At 40.6% G+C, this 21,162-nt stretch overlaps 1 protein-coding gene across 2 annotated transcripts in view; it reads right to left on the reverse strand.

Annotated features, from left to right (window-relative positions):
• Positions 1 to 21,162, reverse strand: part of POU6F2 (POU class 6 homeobox 2) — a 449,402-nt gene that overhangs the window by 207,672 nt on the left and 220,568 nt on the right. For both annotated transcript variants that reach the window (XM_063115068.1, XM_063115069.1), the window contains exons 3-4: positions 17,992 to 18,083; positions 14,500 to 14,728 (exon numbers count right to left, since the gene is read on the reverse strand). In XM_063115068.1, coding sequence (XP_062971138.1) covers positions 14,500 to 14,728; positions 17,992 to 18,083 — 321 coding nt within the window. The remainder of the gene's footprint in view (positions 1 to 14,499; positions 14,729 to 17,991; positions 18,084 to 21,162) is intronic.

Consider the following 21,162-nt stretch of genomic DNA (forward strand, 5'->3'; position numbering starts at 1 on the left):
AAATTTATACTATGCACACAGTGCAGTTATCTCTAAGCAGAGAGATTATTCAGTGAAATCTGCTGGGCATTTAGCAGAAGCAAATGCAAAGCTCCATATTAGCAATACTTATGCAACCCAAAAGGTTAAAAGATTTCATAGAAAAGTAATTTCTGTTTTTAAGTGAGTTCAACATAAAAAACTACTTACCACACATGGAATGAACCCACTATGAGGAAGAGAGAGACAGCAGTAATGAATGAGCTCCTCGAGTCCTTAAACTAAAAAGCAGTCTGAAGGAGATTATATAACAAGCATATTTAAAATGATTAAAGAGAACTAAGAAAAAATAAAACCATAAAGAAAGAAGAACCAAGTAAAACTTCTAAACCCAATGTTCATTGCAGCACTCTTTACAATAGCCAAGAGTTGGAACCAGCCCAAATGTCCATCATCAGATGAGTGGATATGGAAAATGTGGTACATCTACACAATGGAATACTACTCTGCTATAAAAATGAATGAAATACTGCCATTTGCAACAACATGGATGGATCTAGAGAGAATTATATTAAGTGAAACGAGTCGGGCAAAGAAAGAGAAATACCACATGTTCTCACTTATTGGTGGGAGCTAAAAATTAATATATAAATTCACACACACAAACAAAAAAACCCGGCTGGGGGGGGGGAAGAAGATATAACAACCACAATTACTTGAAGTTGATATGACAAGCAAACAGAGGGGACATTGTTGCTGGGGAGGGAGGAGAGGGAAGAGGGAGGGAGGTTTTGGTAAGGGGAAACAATAATCAACCACAATGTATATCGACAAAATAAAAGTTAAAAAAAAAAAAAAAAAAGAAAACTAAAGTCTAAGAAAGACCTGAGAGGAAGGGAAAAAAATAAATATCTAATCCTTAAAAAAAAAAAAAAAAAGCTTCTAAAAATGAAAAATATAGTCTTTAAGATGAAAAATGTGAGGTTAAATAGAAGAGTAAAGACAGCTGCAGAGAGAATTAGTAAACTGGATGACAGCTCTAAGGAAATCACAAAAAGTCAGCACGAAATAAAAAAGGGAAAATACGTGAGGGATATTAAGAGATGTAGAAGACAGGATGAAAGATCCAGTGTACATGTAAGAGGAGTTTTTGGAGGAGAAAATGAGGGAGAGAGATAATGACTGAAATGTCAGGAATCAAAAGAACCAAGAAGAATAAATAGAAATAAATCCATACCAATGCCTTTTGTAGTAAAACTAGAGAATCCCAAAGACAAAAAAAATCTTAAAATTAACCATGATTAAAAAAAGGCATTTTATCTGAGAAGAAATGACAGTTAAACTGGCATTATGTTTATTAACAGCAAAAAAAGAGAGGCCAAAAGATGATTTCTACATTTGCTGAAAATAATATGTATTAACATAGAATCCTAAGTCCAGCTAAACAATAAAAAATAAGAGCAAAAGGAGCATTTTCAAACAAATGAAACTCAGCTTGTCACTCAGAGATCTTCCTTCACTGAAGAATCAGAAAGCTCAGGAAGGAAGGAATGGGATACAGGACACAATGCTGAGTACCGAATTTTGCAGATGGAATTAAAGCTAAGTGAGCTTGTAAATGCCATATTAAGAATGGCTGATGTGGGGCAATAGCAATATAAAAGTGGGTGGGGACAATTAAAAAACTGCAACTATTACTTGGGAGAAAAGGTGAAAGTACTGATTAGACTCTCAGAGGAAAACACATGTTAAAATATAAGGGTCATTCAAAAACAATAAAAATAGACGTTTAACTTCTAATCCAGTAGATGGGGAAAAATTTGATAAATCCATGAGAATGCAAGAAAGAAGGAAAAGTGCCGAAGAAAGCATGGTTTAAAAAACCCCACAAAATAATATGAAATAAATTCAAATATATCACTGTCTACATGCATCAACATGGATAAATCTCAAAAGCAAAATGAGAAAGTCAAGATACTAAAATATATCTAGGGTAAGCTACCATTACGTAAAATTTCAATACACCCAAAACAATACTATATATTTCACGTATACATGCACAGGAGGGGTAGTAGTCACTTCCAGGAGGGGAAGAATGCCATGGAATGACTGTGGGGAGAGGTACAGGAGAATTTTAGCAAAAATGGCAAAATATTAACATTTGTTAATTCTAGATCATATTTTTTACATATGGCTATGTATGTACGTATTTCTTCCATTTCAGATATTTTAAAGTAAAAAGTATAATAATTTTTAAAAAGGAAAGATAATTTTAGATTCTAGTCAATGGAAATTGCCCATAACATTGCATCCTTTTTCTCCTTATATAGGTAAAAATCCTAAGTACTTCCTAAGCTGCAGGAGAGAACCTACAAAATCTGTTCTCTCTACTCTTTTGTTAGCAAACTGGATCCTCTGTGATTTTCTGCTTGAGGATCCACAATTTAAATGTATGCTATTATTTTTACTTTTAAGCAGGGCCATCTATATATGATATTTAGGCAGACCCTCTAGGCCAGCACCAGCCAAGAGAAACATGACAGGAGCAACAAGTGCACTTTAAAATTTTCTGGTGTCCCTATCTTAAAAAAAAAAAAAAAAAGGAGCAGGTGAAATTAAGTTCAATAAAATACTGTACTTCACCCAAAATATATTGTATTTCACCCAAAATATGTCTAAAATATCATTTCAACATGTTATTAATATAAAAATATGAATGAGATATTTTGCATTTCTGTGGATTTTACTGTTACAGCATATCTCAATTTTGACCTGCCACGTCTCAAATGCCCAGCAGCCATGTGTGGCTCATGGCTACCATACAGGGCCTTGCAGCTCTGGATAATAAAAGCAACTACCATTCCTTGCACACTCACTAAGTTTCAGGCTCTGTGCTAGGCACGTTCCGTACAGTCTCACATTCAATTTTAAAACAACCCTAGAAAATGGATGAGGAGAGCGAGTCTCAGAAATCAGAGTGCCTTGTCCAGGTGACACAGCCAGAAAGCCACAGGGCTGGAATTAAACCTGGTCAGTATGAGTCACAGCTCACGATATTCCTCAGTGAGGAATTTGCCTAAGGGCAGAGGCTTTGTCCTGATTAATCCTCTGCAGCAGACCATTTAGCTTTTGTATTAACCAAGCACCTCAAATCTTACTCTTACCAGGCACTCGGGTTTTCAGGTGGGTAAATGCTATATCTGGGCACAGAGATAGTGCCACACACATCCCTCTTTTGCCCATCTCTTGTCAAGGGGATAGAAAATAGGATCTAATATTTGCTCTGACTCAGAATCCTTCAAAATGCAACAAAATGCAGGAGAGCAGCAAATTGCAAAAGAAAGGGAAAGACTGATGTAATTTGGCTCGGTGTCCTATTGCATCTTAGATCCTTGTCTGTATCCACTGTTAAACTATTTGACAAACCTCTATTTCCATCATCTCCATAGAAGTCTCCCTACTTGGGGAAGCTGTCCACCTTTCATGGTTTCTTAATAAACTGGAAGCAAGTAACAGTAGGAAATCAGAGGAAATAAAACTCCAGTTGCTGTTGCTGCTGGGGTTGCCTTCTGAATGTGGCTTGTACGATATTTCATCTGTGCTGACACCTTTCACTCTCAATTATTTGGCTGCTGTCAAAACAAATCAATCAAATTATAGCACTGTGTCTTCATGTTACCATTCCATTGTAAGTTAGCAGCATTAGCTTTGAAATATATGGAAGTATAAATTTTATCTCTATTATTTATTTAATGCAACTTTCTCCCATGTGAGTTATTTTCCAAACACAGCAAACTCAAATTATCTTATGTCAAATGTTGAATATATATATATATATATCTTCTGCTAAGAATTTCTAAAATAATGGCACACAGGGGAACTGAGATGCATAAAAATGTGTTAATGGGCCTGTATATTTGTGCTAATCCTAATCTAGTGACAAATGGCAAATGTACTATGTTCTTTCTTTCTTTTTTTTTTTTTTTAGTTTTGGCTATAAACTTGGTGAGCACAGTTGATTAATATAATTTGGGAGATGATGACACTAAACCAAAGGAAAAGGTTAACATGATGGAACGAAAAGTTGTTCAGAGATTAATTTTCCTTACAATAAGACATAACTTTCCAAGGTAAATCATTTCAAAAATTAAAACTATATTATTTAAACTACAGCTGTTATGTCTGTCCTCCTCTGTAGCACCAGTGCCCAACACAATGTGCTGCACTGCCCTACGTGACAGTAGCAGGCATGACCCAAAGGTTCTTAAAAAAGAAAAAAAGGAAGAAAAAAAAAAAGGACTCAGACATTTTCATTTTGAGATTTTTAAGGCTACAACTACATTTTTTAAATAATAGATTTAAATCAGTCGAGTTACTTTTCAGCAAAAGAGCAAACACTGTTGAAGCTTTTATGTACAAGCTCTTAAAATAGCTTCTTTATACATGGAAACTTGGCATGTCCTTAGAAGATTAAAAAGCAAACTGACAGCTACATTTTTCTGGCTCGTTCTTGTTGCACTCTGGCTACATAAGGGGTAAGCAACAATCAGAAACTCCAACGTGAATGTGTAGATTATGTCCATGAAAGAGAACCAAAACAGAGAAAATTAGAGGCACCCCAGCCTAACCGGGTGCAGAATGATCTGACATGCTGCGAGCTCCTTCTGTTCTGGGAATTGAACTGTGGTGTTCCTCCCCTGACCTCTTCTCCCCCAGAAATCTCTTCCCTCCCTGGATTCAGTCATATGTGTGGATGGTCTACACTGGGATCACCAGCACAAATCCCATTCTGAGTTCCACAGCAATGTATTCCCAACCGGCTACTGGTACCTCCACTTGAATATTCCACAAGAAACTGGAGCTAATCATGTCAAACCGAACTAATGATCTCTCCTCTCTTTTCTCTTATCCCTCTACCTTTAACCCATCACCAAGTCCTATCGGACCCATGTTGTTCAAGTCTCTTTAATCAGTCCTCTGTTCTCCATCACTGTCACCAGGACCCTTTCTCCCTGGATTACTGCAATAGCCTCCTAGCGGGACTGAGGGGCCTATCACAGTGCCTGGCAGATAGCAGATGCTTAGTATTTATGAAATCGATGAATCAATCTTTGAGCACCGTTTATGGGAGGAAGTAGGGTTCATCTTCTCCATAGAGGGGAGCTGAGAAACAACAGCTGTGGCCTTTCACTGGGGATCTGCCCCGCAGGCATTACACACTTAAGAGAAGACATGGTTTCCTTGCAGCACGTTAGCTCTCCATTCTCTAAACAGCGGGCAGAGAGGAACTGGGGACCACTCCCATTTCCTTATTTTCAATACCACCCCCACTCGCTGCCCATGGGATGCTTCCCTCAGCTACAGAAGTCCTCCTTATTTAGGCTCCAGAGGAAAGTTGAGCAAGTAAGCCCGTTTCTATTTCATCCTTGGTAACGGAGCAAGATTGAGAAGAATTTCAGACACAGTCTCTTCCTTTTTCAGGCAGGCATCGGTGTCATACTAGTGGCAGCCATCTTGGAAAGGAGCTACTCACTTTTGCCTGCTCTGGTGGCTGGCTTGGAATCTAGCCCAGTTTGCACATCCTAGTGTAGACACATTGCTAGATGCCATCAAAAGCCCTGATGGATTTACAGCCTTATTACATGCAAACTGGGGATCACATTGCTTTCCTGCCTTTGGCTTTGAAAATAAATGCTTTGGCTTTGCTTTGACATTTATGTGGCAGCTGGAAACCATTATCCTTTGACAATGCTTTATTCCATTGACAGTATCTCTCAAATGCCCAGTATACTAGTCATACTCCCCATTCACGTGCTTCCAGTTTAATCCATGCCCCAGTGCCTCAGTGACGCCTGCTTCAAGGATAATGTACTGCAGAACAGGCTCTCCAGGTATTTTAAATAAAAAGTCTGAAGGCTTGGAGGTAGGGAGGTTTGAAAAACTGCCAAAGTAAGACACATTGCAACTACTTTCCATAACTTCTGTATGGTGGATTTGGTATTATTGTATGGCGTGTCATGTGGGGACCTTCTGAATAACACTGCGAATATGAATTTATGCACTAGGTATTTTTAATATTGGGCTTGGTGACAGCAAGCCACGTAGCACTGCATACTGAAAGCCAGAGTCCTTTCTTCTCATCTCTGTGGCAGGTACTGCATCACCCTTTTCTGTGAAAGGTATTAGATCTCTGCTCTCAGGTTCATGATGCCACTGGGGATGCAACATTCTGCGTGTGGTCATCGCCAGATTAACACAAAAGTAAATCACCAGGAAAAGCAGTGCACATGGCCACCTATTTTGTCTTCTTCAAGAGCGGCACCAGAACGTTTAGCGGTCCTTCCCACCCCCAGCCCCACTCCCTGCCAACAGTTTCTCCTGTGATCAACAAAATCAAAAACATTTAAAGGTGATTTTATTAATACTAAATATTGCTCATACGTAATGAATACATAGAATCACTTTGTGGTTGTACAGTTTTTAAGTTAAGAATTAATGCACTTTGAGTTGAGAGTTGCTTTTTATTTATTTATTTTTTTAAAAAAAGGTGTTTAGAAGATCACAACAGACCCATAGACCTAGCCTTGGCAATGCGACTTACGACCTTTTGGATGTGACCTTCGAACCTTAATAAATTGAAAGTGTTCTGATTTTAAAATATTAATTATTAATGTAGGAATTTTGGAATATTCAGAAAATAAAATAAGGAAGAAATACAATCACCCATAGTCTCTCACTGTCAAGAGTCTACCAGTAATACTTTGTTGTCTACCGTGTTTATTTTTTATCTTTTCCTTTCTTTGTGGGGTGTGTGTATCGTGTGTGTGTCTTTGGGCTTTTTTAAAACAATTATATGCACTGAAATCTTTATTATTTTAGTGTCAGTTTCTGTATCTGAGAATGGAGCCAACACTTTAGTGGCAAAGCTTGAGTTTCTTGTTTCTGTGAAGCTTTTCCTGTCTTTAATTCCATTAGCAGTTTTGTACTCACACATTTTTTTTTTAATGCTTTAAGATAAATGGTATTTAACAAGCACTATAGCACCCGCTTACATTTTATCTTTTTTTTTTAATTGAAGTATATTTTACACACAGTAGAATTCCCTCTCTTTGAACAAGTGTGACAAACACATGTAGTCTTGAAATGACTACCATGAAGGGGACAGAGTGGCTGTGGCAGCCCCAATTCTCTCTGTCCCCTTTACGGTCACCTGACTGCAAACAGTTCCCAGTTGTTCCATATATTTGTTATCCACTTTTACATTCATCGTTTAAATTCTAATACTTTAAGAAATTGTTAACGCATGTATTCCAAGGAACCACACGGATAGTCCACGCAACCTAATGGTTCACCTAAAGAAATTATACAATCTTGGTGTTGGAAGGGATCTTAAAGGTCACCTAAGTCAAATACTTATGCAGTGTATCTTCAATGCAATGGTTGTTGGACAACGTAGCACCTTGTAATGTAATTTTCAATTACATGCTTCTCCTTTCTCCCTTTAGGATTATTTATCTTGATCCCCAATGCCACTGGCAGCAGGCTAGACCAGGTGACTTGCCCAGCCAATGGGATGCAGAAGGAGTGATGGCTGTGGCTTGAGAGCCATGTGGTTCTGCCATTCTCTGCTCCCTTCACAATGAGAAAGGCATATCCCAGGGAGGGGCTGCTGCTTCAGCCTGGACCCTAGAATGGAGAAGATGCACGGCAGAGTCCCTGCCCCCCTGCAGCCCACATGCAGTATGGAATGCACAAAGAAACCCACCTCTGTTGTTGAATGGTACTGAGATTTTGTGCTTGTTTGTTACTGTAGCGTAGCCTCGTGAAAGTTAAATGACACAGACATCCCGTCCATGGGGTGTTCAGAGTTTCTGCATTCAGAATCTGTGCGAATAACTTTTCTTAGCACTTAGGACCTCTTCCTGGCACACACTTCCCTCAGGCACTGCATGGCTTAGTCCCTCCCGTCCTTTGGGTCTCTGTGCAGTGTAGACACTGTGAATGATGATCCTGTATGAAATACATCATGTCCCCATCCCTGCCACCCTTCACCACTTTCGCCTGCTTTACGCCTCCATTAGCTCACGTGTGCCTTAAGGAGCTCTCCTTGTGTTATTTATGGCTATATCCCAAGTTCAGATGACAGCCTAGGATGCTATGAAAGTTCATCAAGTTGAATTCATTTGTTGAATAAATGAATAAACTTTGCGTTAGCAAAACCCCAAAACAAACAAATCTGTTTCTTGTCAGGCAGGTATGGCTCTTTTTCACTATTAGATAATTAAAGCTATGGAGCTTGATGCATGGTTTGAACTTGTCTTCCAGTTCTAACCTTAGTCTAGGTTTCTTCTTTTTCTAATGAAAAGCTTTTGGTCTTTCATGCTTCTTATATTACAAACTGCTACAAATTCTTTGAATGACCTGGGCGTAAGTAAGTAAATGCAAACAAGTATCTATGAAAATATCATAGTGTGATTGAATTCTCTTTAAATATGCTCATTTCTTACATATCAGGCCCTACGATGGCCACTGTCATACACAGGAGAGGCACCCAAGTCTTCTAATACTGCCCCTTTCCTGCTACTCCAGTCTGATTTCTTGACACTTTGGACTCCTAATTTTCACTTGAATAACAGCCAGAACTGTCCATTCCTATGGTAGACTCCATTCTCCTCATGGCTTCTTCCCTATACCGAATGCTCTCTTTACTTCTCTTCACTTAACTCCTATTAATTCTTTAAAATCCATCCATCTGTCCATGCTTGAGCACCTATTATGAGCAAGTCCACCACTGTTCTCAGTTCTCAGGGCATGTCATTGAACCAAATAAAGATGCCTGTCACAGGGCCTCCATTCTAGGAGCAGAATCAGAAACAAACAGTGCATGCTACAAATACGTTACGCATGGACGTGCTCTGCCGTAGCACCAGAGCCAAGCATGTCAATGCTGCTACCGCTGCCCTAGATGACTACAGTAGGCTTGTCTCAAAACGCTTTTAAAAAAGAAAGAAAAAGACTCAAATATTTTTGAGATTTTGTCTAAGGTAAATGTTAGGGGAAGAGGAAAAAAAGAAAGTAGGTTAGGGAGACAGGAGTGCGAGGGGTAGGGAGGAAGGAGGGGTGGGCTTGGTGCTTTCTGGGGACAGAGTGCTTCAGGCAAAGGGAACAGCCCGTGCAAAGGCCCTGGGGCAGGAGTATGTTCAGAGAACACCAAGGAGGTGTTCTCAGAGTGCCCTTGCACCGGGGCCGACTGAATCAAAAGAGAGGGGTGAGGAGTGAGAAAGCAAAATAAATTAGACTCAAGATGTATGTCTTGGAAAAAACACTTTGACACATGGAACTGACTGGAAGCAGGAAGCTCAGAAGTATTCTCTTCTCTGAGAGAACTGTGTGCCCAAAGAAGCTACAAATCTTTAACTGTTGAAAACTTTAAGCAACTTTGGCCCCACCAGCTTCCATAAGCCATACATGAACTAAGAAACTCCCCAAAGAAAGGTATACTTCTCAACTTCCTCATCAGATGTGGCCAAGAAAGATCATGGACAGGGAAGGATCTCCCAGGGTTGTAGCCAAGGGCCAAGGAGAAAGCACCCAAGGGTTCTTCCCTCGAGGTGCCACAACAGTGGAGAGGACCTTCCTGGCATCTGCCTACCGGGACCCTGCAATGGCCGTGGATAAACAAACTGCGGCATACTGTTACGGTGGAACGCCACTCGGATATTAAAGGGAAGGGACCGCTGATACACACAACAACACGGTGCTGAGTGAGAAAAGCCAGACTCAGAGGAACACATGCTATATGAATCCGTTTATATGAAGTTTACACTGGCAGGAAGCAGATCAGGGGGTGCCTGGCTGGAGGGAGAGGTTTCACTGCAGAGGGACACGAGGAAACCTTCTGGGGATGATGAAATGCTTTATATACCGACTGTGCAGGATGGAAGCCCCATGGCGATACACAGTTCTCGAAACTCGCCGAATTGAGCACTTACGGTCTATACAGTTTCTTGCATGTAAATGTTACCAGTGAAAACAACAACAGTAACACTCAGAAAAAAAGTAATATAATTTGCACATGAAATTCCTAACCCCAAACTATTCCTGTATACTTTACCTTGTACAGACTTTAATTTGGGGAGTCAGAGAAAACCAGGGAAGATTTCATGCCCAAGCTAAGGGCAGGAAAATCATCCCTGGCCTGCATTTTTCAATTTGCCTTGAGCCTAATTGCTTTTCCATGTTCAGGTTAAGCAGCACTCTCTAATGTATTTTTGGTCATTAATTTAAATGTTATGCTTGATTTAACTAGTATGTTCACACTTTGATATAAATCTACATAGCACATTTATATTCCCCATTTATGTCGCCTACAGTGACTAGTAGGTCATTCTGGCCTGTGCTATGGGAGCGAGTCACTAACCTGAACCATCTGTCCTCGAGGCAGACCCACTTCTACTGTCCCATTAACCACTTTGCTGCTGCTTGTCGCTCTCTTCAAGGCTCTACGTATCTATGTTTTCTGCCTAAGTGTTAAAAAAGCGAAAAAGCCAACACATTTGCATGAGTTCCATAAATGGGACTTTATTTTGCCACACCAGATAATTATCTCTGTTCCTACCCAAGGAGAACTGCACATTACATTTTTCATCTGTGTTCCAAAACAGTAAGTAAAATGGAAGACACTGACTTTTAAAGGAGTTCATAAAGTATGTGACAGAGCAAGCTTAGTTATTTTCTTTCTCTGAGGTTTATGGTCATTATGAGTTTTATCTCAAAGATCTGGGCTTGCTTTAAGTCACCTGAAACCAAAGCTCCAAGAGCATGGGACAAAGGACCGGGGAATGGAAGGACCCAGAGGAGGTGATGATGGGAAGTACTTGGAAGGGGACTGCACCTATTTCATGTAGGGACACAGGGTGTGGAGGTAAGACAGGACGACTGCACCTATTTCATGTAGGGACACAGGATGTGGAGGTAAGACAGGACGACTGCACCTACTTCATGAAGAGGCACAGGATGTGGAGGTAAGACAGGACGACTGCACCTATTTCATGTAGGGACACGGGATGTGCAGGTAAGACAGGACAACTGCACCTATTTCATGTAGGGACACAGGGTGTGCAGGTAAGACAGGACTACTGCACCTATTTCATGTAGGGACACAGGGTGTGGAGGTAAGACAGGACGACTGCACCTACTTCATGTAGGGACACAGGATGTGGAGGTAAGACAGGACGACTGCACCTACTTCATGTAGGGACACAGGATGTGGAGGTAAGACAGGACGACTGCACCTACTTCATGTAGGGACACGGGATGTGGAGGTAAGACAGGACAAATGCACCTATTTCATGTAGGGACACAGGGTGTGTAGAGAGGAGGGGCCAAAGATGTCACCTATTTCGTGCAGGGACACATGGTGTAGAGGAGCATTTCTGGGCTTGAATCCCAGCCAGAATGTTCAAGGATTTCCCTTACACCAGTCAGAACCTAATGCCCACCTTTGGCATTTCTGAGTTCAGAGCTGGGTCAGGGACCAGGCTTGATGAGGAGACTGAGATAGGGCCCCAGGGCCTGCACGAGCAGAGCCCTCTGGTTCGTCTGTCCCACCGAGTCCCTAGCACTGGGCCACACCCGTGGGAAGCGGCCCGAGCTCTGAGAGCCAATCCGGGTTACGTGACGGTGGATGTAAATGAACAAGCTCTCAGCCATTTCAGTAAAAAGGAAAAGACAAGGGCACTTCAAAAAGTTTGTGGAAAAATAGAATTGAAAGAAAATACAAATCTTTCCATGAACTTTTTTGAAGTAATTTTGTATTGGAAAACTTATTCCTGAATCCCAAACCATTAAGAAACTGATGTCGGCCACGTTTTTTTTCTTCTTAGCAAATGAGCAGCTTTTGAGCTAGAAGAATGGACAGGCTAGAGGGCAGGGAAGGAAGGTTGGAGAACAGTCAGAGATCATGACAGTGCAGGAGTCATGGGCAAAAGCTCAGCACTTCACACAGGGGAAAGGGGGGCTCTCCAGGACCGCCGATCCAAGCACGCAACCAGGGAACGGGCCCTGCTGGGGAATAGGTTAAGTCCCTTCCCCTCACATCTGCTTTACAAAATCACCGGAGAAGGCGGGATGTCTATTATTGATTGGCCGACTTACCAGTCATTTTAAAAGACTCTGAACAGCCTTGGGCTGAGGTTACTGTGTTGACTGCATGCAGGCAGGTGGGAGTCGGGGAGGAGCTTCCACCTGGCTGGTGACCGCACAGGTGTGTGTGAGGCTCCCTTCTGAGGTATCGGTAGCCCATTCACAGAATCACCACCCTTGAGAGAGGCCGAGACTCAAGGACCTCTAGGACTGCTCAGTATCAAAGTCGAACGGGACTTCTGCAGATGACTTTCCAGCCTGCCAGCCATCCACCTGCCACCCCGACAGTCCCACTACCTCCTGCGACATAACCTGTGGGTGAAGAAATCGTGTGGGAAGATTTGAAAGGGCCAGAAAAACCCAAGACATTGGAAGGTAGAACTTTCCTAGATCCTGACAGTGATTTAGGAATTGGGATTCACTCATAAGTATATTAAAGAAGAAGGTGTTGGCAGAGGGGCTTGATGTTAAGGCTATTTAGGAAGCTTTTCACATAACCGTCTGACTTGTAACGGGGAGGTGTTTTATTTCGATAATTTTGTTCCCTGCCCTCCAACATTATTGAAATTTCAAAGGTGAAGACCAAGGGGAAAATGTTCGCTAATGCTTGTGTAGTAGGCAAGAGCCTGACCATCGACTTCAACACACTTCTGAGGATGAGGCTGGTGGGGAAACTGTGTCAGGAGCACCGAGGGAGAAAAGAGCGAGCATTTCTGTTGCCCCTGCGTAGGCCACAAAGCCCTGGGTTCATTTTCCAAAACCAAAGGTGCCAAAAAGAACCAAATTCCAAACTAAAAGCTAATACTTAAATGTGATATTAAAAAAATAAAAATGAAAACAAAAGAGAAAATCTTGATGAAAGAAGTCCACGTTACACCGGTCACTAATTTTGAACCCTTAAAATAACAGGTACTAAAATCCTAAAACCACCAAACCATAACAAAGATGTAACAAGCTTCTGACTTCACATCCACCTAACCAAGCAGGATTAATTCATGGCCTAGGAATTCTGCAAGCGTATGTTTATTTATAATACTCAATATTCCCATAAGCGCACACGTTCCAAATGGAAGGTTGCATTTGATAATGCCCATTTCTTCATTAAGATTTCATCATCCACCTACATTAAAAAGCCTCTCCCCACACGTTGCTGCTCCTGCTTTCACCTTGTCTGTTCCTGCTTTATTTGCTTAATCTTGAGATCCCGGCTTCCCGAGCACTCTCAAATTTGAAACAAGCAAAAGTTTGTGCATTAGCATATCCTGGGCATGCATGATTTATGAATGGCAGGTTCCTTGGCACAATTTAATATGAAAGGAGAGACTTTGTTTTAAACATTAAAATGAAAGCCAAGAAGAGGCAGCAATGGGTGGGATATCAGCATACGCAGCGTGTGAAGTTCAGGTCAAGGGCCGACCAGTTCTTACTTGGTCTGTTTCTTAGTCTGTGGACTGATGCTCCAACCGATGGAATAAATTATGTGGAGCCCTGATATTTGACCAACTAAAAAAGTGTTTTATATTCTTATTCTGATAACTCATCCCACCGAGCCCTCACTCTACAAAAAAAAAAAAAAAAAAAATTTTAAATAGAGAAAACAATGCCTTTGATTAATTAAAAATAAATTTGTTTTCTCTTTACTAGGCATCCTATACACATTCAGGCCATTTTCCACCATAATAATTATTTCTCTGTCAAAGTCTTCTGTAAATCAACTATCAGTCATCATTAAAAAAGTCCCTTAAAGAAAAGTCAAAGCCTTCATAATATCAAGAGAACTACCCTTCCTGAGTAAAAATAGAGTCTGACTCTTGTCATATGCCCATGTTATATAAAGGCTCGATATAAGAATCTATTTTTCTCATTACAAAATATGAACTCAAGTAATATAATTTTTGTTTAATAATTACAACAAAAACATACTTAGTAAGCAAAATAATCATTAATTATTCCAAATGATATCTTGTATTTGAGATATCCCAACCACTTCGTACACAGACAAGTAATATCTAACCTTTCTCAGCACATGGCTAAGTTGAAAAACTCGTGAGATTGTAACTCAAGCCCTCAAATAGCAACACAGCAATTTTTCATTTAAGATTGTGATGGTAATGCAGTGATTGCTCATAAATGCTTTCAGAAGACCTGAGAAGTATGGACATCAATGCTAAGAAATGAGGCTGGATAAAGCCCCTGGCTTGAGCAAACTCGGGATTCACAGACAGCCGGAAACTTTGCTTCCTACAGAAGCCTTCCATGTCCTTCACAGCAGAACCAACTCTGAGCCACATTCACTGCTCAGAGCACTTTTTTGTCCACTTCAGAGAACACTGGCCAGGGGGTAGAGCCCAACATGCACATGGATGCGTGGGTTACCTTGAAGATTTTGCAATGGCAGAGTCATGATGCCTCCGGCTGCAGCTGCGGCTACCAGCCCTTGGATGTTGGTGAGATTCGCTGTAGGCAGTGTGAGAACCAGTCCTTGCTGGCCTCCGAGCTGTCCGGCCATGTTGAACGGGATGAGGATAGGCTGGTTGAGGGCTGGGGGACCCCCCGGCATCACGCTGGCAACCGCAGAAGCTAACTGCTGTGCCGTCAGAAGTGGCTGCAATGAGACAGAGAAACCCAGTTCACCTTCCCAAGGAACCAAGATGTGGGCTTTAAAAGCAGTTTCCTTCTACTGAAGGAGGGTCACAAATTTCCTTAAGAAGTAGCAAAGAAGCATGCTCTATCCCAGAAAAAAACACTGCTAGAAAAAAATTTTGAAATCTCATTTCATTTATTTCATTCCAAAATTTCATTCAGTTTGAACTTCTTCTGAGGGGCTCAAATACCTTTAAAAGTAACACCTTCTAGTTATATATTATTATTCTTCCAATGAATTTTCATTTGATTCTACCTTCATATATTTGAAGCTCTCAGCTAATTTTTTTCTGTGTTGTTCCAGAAAGAATTCATTGGGATCAGTGGGATTTTTTGGTTCAAAAATAGCAACAAAATACTATTTTCAACTATTAAATTAACAAAAATAATGTAAAAGTTGTAGTGGATGGCAGAAAGTCTGTTGTGACATGACCGTGCAGATCTTTGGCTGCAGGACATGCACACCGGCATAATCCTTTCAGAAAGCAATTTCAAAATACATTATCAGGAGCTGCAAAAATATTCATCCCCTTTCGACTCAGAATATATTCCAAGGATATAGCTCAAAGATATAATTCAAAAGGAAAAAAGATAAATGCATGAAAATATGCATTATATTATAAAATCCATAAATATTGAAGAATAGTTTGTTATAGGACTAAACTTAATGAGATATTGTTTAGTCCTTAAGATGGATCATTATGACGCCTCTTTGGAAAAATAGAAAATGTCTGTAATATGAGAATATATAAGAAAATTAATTGGATAGTTATTAAATAAACTTGAAGGATTATTATGAGAATGGTAAAATTATATGTGTACACTGAGAAGATCTAAAATGAGATATAAAAAAATAAAACTATTTGATGTGGATAAAGTTTACAATCTTTTTTTTTTTTTTTTTTTTTAATTTTATTTTGTCGATATACATTGTAGCTGATTAATGCTCCCCATCACCAAAACCTCCCTCCCTTCTCCCTCCCCCCCCCTCCCCCCCAACAATGTCCTTTCTGTTTGTTTGTTGTATCAACTTCAAATAATTGTGGTTGTTATATCTTCTTCCTCCCCCCCCCCCCCGGTTTGTGTGTAAGTTTACAATCTTTTAAAAAATTATTTTGTTATTACTCTAACATTCTTTGCTCAATTAAAATGACATTATAAAAACATGATCGTATCCACTACTGATCCAATAGCCGTTTGGTATAGAAAAGCAGCTGCCTGGCACTAGACTTCTTTGAGTGCAGACATAGGAAGGATTTCTGCCCTGGCCAGGCCAGATGACTGCAAGAGTCACTTGATCTTAGAGTCCTTGATCCAGGAATTTCACTGGACCCTTATAAGAGCTGTGTGGAACTGTGGAACACAGTCCTATGTCAAATTTCTTCTAGAGGGACCAGTACAAACTCTTATCCGGGGGGTTTCAACATTTTTTTTTAATGCAGCAGGATTCTATCAAGGAAAAGATAATTAAATATAGGCATGGTACAAAACCCAATATAAAATAGCCAGGCACTGTTCTGATGCTGTAGTTATCCTGCCAATCAGGCACAGAGAGGTTCGTGTGTGTGTGTGTGTGTGTCAGTGGGGGTTGGGGAGGGTTTCAGGTTCAAGTCCAGGCAGGCTGCTCCAGGGTCCATATTTTATCCCTTTCTTGTCACACCCTCCAATACAAGGAATGGACTCAGAGAAGTGGAGCTGTTTTATGTGAAAATCGAGGAGAGGGTAAAGAGGGCTAGGTGCACTCTTTGGCTATTCCCTACAGTGTCTCCTCCATGCCCCTTCTGGAGAGAGTCTGAAGATGCTCCAGGATTCAGCGCAGCTGCATTTTAGAACACTGCTCTGGACCTCATGGGCTAGCTCCTAACACATCTGTACACTTTGCTAAACTCACACTAAGTAACTGTGCTTCCCTTTTCAAAAAAATACTGTTACTCTAAAAAGCAAATTATAGGCTGTCCCTGAGATTCCTGGTGCTGCGTCACTGCCACCGGCAATGTTACCATAAGAGGGAAGGCAGTCAGGTGTCCCTCGGACAGCATCCTGGTCATGGGGTGTTTGGCCTGCAGCAGCATGTTAAAAATTGGATTTGTGTGCTCAAAGCTGAGCATGTACTCTTCAGTTTGTAACAGTGCCACCACCCATCACTATCCTGGGTCTGTCCTGCTGCTTACCAAACCGGCATTACCACTGCAGGGTAACACACGTACCAGGAGTATGTTACCCCTAGTGTGTTCACAGGTGTGCACACACACACGCGCAGGTACACGTACACATGTGATATTACAAGCATAAAATTATAAAGGGTATGACACAAAGAAGCCCGTTCCTAAGATTCCCTGTAAAACTCTCTCTAGGTTTCACAATCCAGCAGACGTCTTCCCAGCCTTTATGTCCATGGGCCCATCTGGGCTCTGAGATGAACGAAGCGATCTGAGGTCACAGGGAGACCCAGTGGTGACTGGAACAAGAACGTCAAGACCAACCAAGCTCCAAACTTGGACGAATCCTGCACATGCTGCAAGTGATTAACTTGCAGGGGCAATGACAACAGTGAAAGGGAGAGACAGGCTGAAGTATAAGCTTCTCTTTCCGCGAAAGCAGGATGAGCTCTGAAAGCGTCACACTAAATGACAGAGCTAAAAAAAAAAAAAAAAAGCCCAGCCTTTTATAATCATGTCCTACATCTCCATATAACCCACACCAGGCTGCAAAAAAACAAATATTGGACTTTAAAAAATAATGAATGTATTTCTTTATTAATGCAGGAGCTTTGTGTGATGTACAGTATTGTCAAGCCCAATAAGCTGAACTTGCATTAAAATTTCATTAACTTTTTTATATTAAATCACATCTTGTATTTCAAAAATGGCTATAGTAAGGTTGAAATAACTTAATTTTCTTCACACTTCAGTCATTAAAGTTTTACTTTCTAGAAAACTGCATAGTAACCAACAGCACAGTTGCAGTGGATTTCAAGGAAAAAATATGTTTCCAAATGATTAAAACCAATCTTCCTTTAAGAAGAGAGAAGAGTTTTGCAAACACATATTTTCTTGGAGGTTATATAATAAATAATGTAGTCATACAGTTTCTCATACAAAAATGTATCACCATCTTTGCCCTGTTGGAGTTCATTGGATTTAACTCATTACAATTTATTTGGTTATTTTTATGGTCAAACCATCCTAAATGCAGTCTAATTGAAAGCAGTTGAGAGATACTGACCTGTGGCCCCACCGGAAATGGGGGGTGGGTCTGGCCAGCCTGGTGTTGGTCAGGAGTGCCTGGGTCTGATAGTGCCGGGTTTCCTCTGGCCCCTGGAATTCAAAAGAGAAGTGCTCCCTTAATATATGGTCCAGCCTGGGAACTGCACACAATCTTGTTTTCCTGTGATGTCATATAACATTAAAGCACAGATGATATGACAGAGTGGTTTATCAATAGCTCCAGTGCTCAAATCACTTATCAACTGCATAGGTGATGCTAAGAGACATTCAGGATGCCCAAAGTCATCGGGAGGTAGAAGGCTAGGACAGCTGGGAAAGTAACACTGTCATCAGGGAAGCTAACAGGCTTGCATTAGACATCAGTTTGTACAGTATACCAGTGCATCATGTGTGGGAAACTGCATTCGTCATGCACAGGCAAGCGATAGCTTATCTAATTTCCCAAAGCCAAGGGAAGTGTGATCTCAGACCTGACGACATCCATCTGTGTTATCGCTTGGTATGGCTTCCCCGTGTCCTTCACAACCCTGAGCCCTGTCTCCATACATGCTTCAGACACTGAATCTTACAAATGCACTTCCTAAAAACAAAGCCTTTTTCAATGTTACCATATATGATACTGAAAAAAAAAATCCTAAAAGGAGTGTGACTTTCCTTAAGCAAGTTTCTTGAGTGCTAACTGAAATAGTAGGACTCCCACACTAACTGCAGGGAGCCCCACTATGCTAAGCATAGAACACAGTTGACTTCCTTTGCTGGAATCCTTTTGGACACCAAAGCAGGTGAGATGAAACTCCACCAAAACAGCAAATCTTTCAAACCCTTCTAACATCATAGTTTCCCTGTGTGTGCTTGTCACCGGGGATGAAGTACCCATTTGGCTCAGTTCTTTTTCAGGTAAATGAAGAATCAGAAACCTAAATCAATAGCAGTAGCAAAGCTTTAATGAGCACAGGAAATATGGGAAGGAAGAAAAACTTCAAGAGAGAAGTGGGCCATTCCCTTGAGCAGCGAATGGCCCTTACGTGCAAGTTCATGTTTGTTTTATTCCACTAACTTTGCATATGCATTTGTAAGCCTGATTGACACCTTTGATTGACATTTGTGGTTATATCATCTCTTTGCTAGTGCACATGTCCTTACCCATAATTCAGTCTGTTATAATGATATGTATTTATGGATTGCATATGTATTAAAAGATAATAAGCATTAGCATGTCCTGAGATTACTTAAAAGTCTCAAAATGTCCCTTCTGTGCATGTCTCTCCATCTGGAAAATCCCTGGAGAGCCCCTGATAGATACATGAAACCATAGATACATGAAAAATAGACAAACAAATAAAAATAGCAACAATTTTTGTGGGTTTCTAGTAGGTAGCTTTGTTTTCTTGGAGTTTTCTAACTGGGTAGTTGTTTTAGTCCGTTTTCTGTTGCTATAACAGAAATACCTGAGACTGGGCAATTTATTATGGTTCTGGGACAGCTGCATCTGGCATGGGCCTCAGGCTGCTTCTACTCATGGTGGAAAGTGGCAGGCAGTGGGTACAAACAGATCTCATGGTGAGAAGAAGCAAAAGAGAGAGAGAGGAGGTGCCAGGGTCCTTTAAACAACCAGCTCTCACAGGAACTAATAGAGCAAGAACTCACTCATTAATCCCCCCTCCCCCAGGGAGAGCATTGATCCATTCATGAGGGATCCGCCCCCATGACTCAATCAGTCTCCAACACTGCCACATTGGGGATCAGATTTCCACATAAATTTTGGAGGGGACAACACATCCAGACTCCATCAGTAGTTGAAATCCAATTCTAAGCAAACTTAACAAGATCCCTTTCCTGACGTTCGTCCTGTGAATAGCAGGCAGAAGACAACTCAAACCCTGTTTACTGGAGGCCGTGGACGACTGAGAAAAGAAGATATGGTTCTGCCACACTTATAAATTTTAAAGAAGGTATTATTGGCTCATTAAAAAAAAAATTCTTCTATATATTCTCCAAAGGGACAGACTTATAAATAATGGAAATGTAGAGAAAATACTTCAACACATTAAGCTACAAATAAAATTGACTGCTACATATTATTCAATTGACTTCCATCTCCACAGCAATGTGTCAATCATAACAGCATTTTATAATAGGATTAAGCAATAAACGTGCAAAGCCATTATGCAGAAATCTGAAAATCTGATTAATTTGTAATATTTTTTTGTGCAGAAAGTCAGGAATGGACATTGCTTGGGGAATACTTACAAGCATTCTATTGAAATTTCTAAATTGATTTGGAACAAACTAATAAAAACACAGACTTGCTGACATTTTATAAAGTGAATTCTGTCAAAATATCTTTGGCATTTTAATGATTGCTGTCATTTAATAACGAGGGAAAGATGACCCATCATAAGATGCCAACAATTTCCCCATAATGTGCAGAAGAGCTTTTTTTCTAAAATTTTTATGTGATTTACTTATTATGCTTGAAAAACAGGGCATTTTAAACTGGGAGGTGCCTTATGCAGTGTAAATCTCATAGTGTCTGTTCTTATATACCCAAGTCTCATTTTGCCTTAAAGTCCTCAGCAGAGCTTTATGTACTTCAGAGAGCTTACTAGGTCCCAAAATGTTGATTTTGGTCAAATATTCAGACTAGGTGAATCCTCAAATGGCTTAAAACTCACTGTTTTAAAAAATTTGGTTGCTCCTCCATACTTGCCAGGCATGGATTTTTACACCAGACTATGAAGAGTTTTATACAGCACAGAAAAATGGAAAAGTCCTTTTAAACAATTAAAAAATATATATCTTAATTTTTTTAAATGTCCACACCATGCCAGTCCCTCTGTCCCATATTTCTTTCCTGTATCCCAGGCCCACTTTTTGACTCTGTTCCTAAGTGGTACCACTGCCATGCTTAGGATCCATCGCTCCCATACAGGCACCGTGTCAAGACCGTGTTTGTTCCTTGCAACTTTACACAGACTACATTTGCTTCCATTTATTCTTTGTTGCTTTGAGGCCCTAACTGGTGCTTAGCAGCTTGTTCTGAAGCCAGTTACTCTCAAAAACCATGTTCAATGCCGTCCAGGGCAATTCCACACAATTTCATGTGTAGAATGAAGTCTTTCCCAGGCTCTAGAGGAGATTATGTATGCTCTCCTGCCTGGATCAAAAA

This window comes from Cynocephalus volans, chromosome 11 (genome assembly GCF_027409185.1).
Source record: "Cynocephalus volans isolate mCynVol1 chromosome 11, mCynVol1.pri, whole genome shotgun sequence".
Classification (NCBI taxonomy): Eukaryota; Metazoa; Chordata; class Mammalia; order Dermoptera; family Cynocephalidae; genus Cynocephalus; species Cynocephalus volans.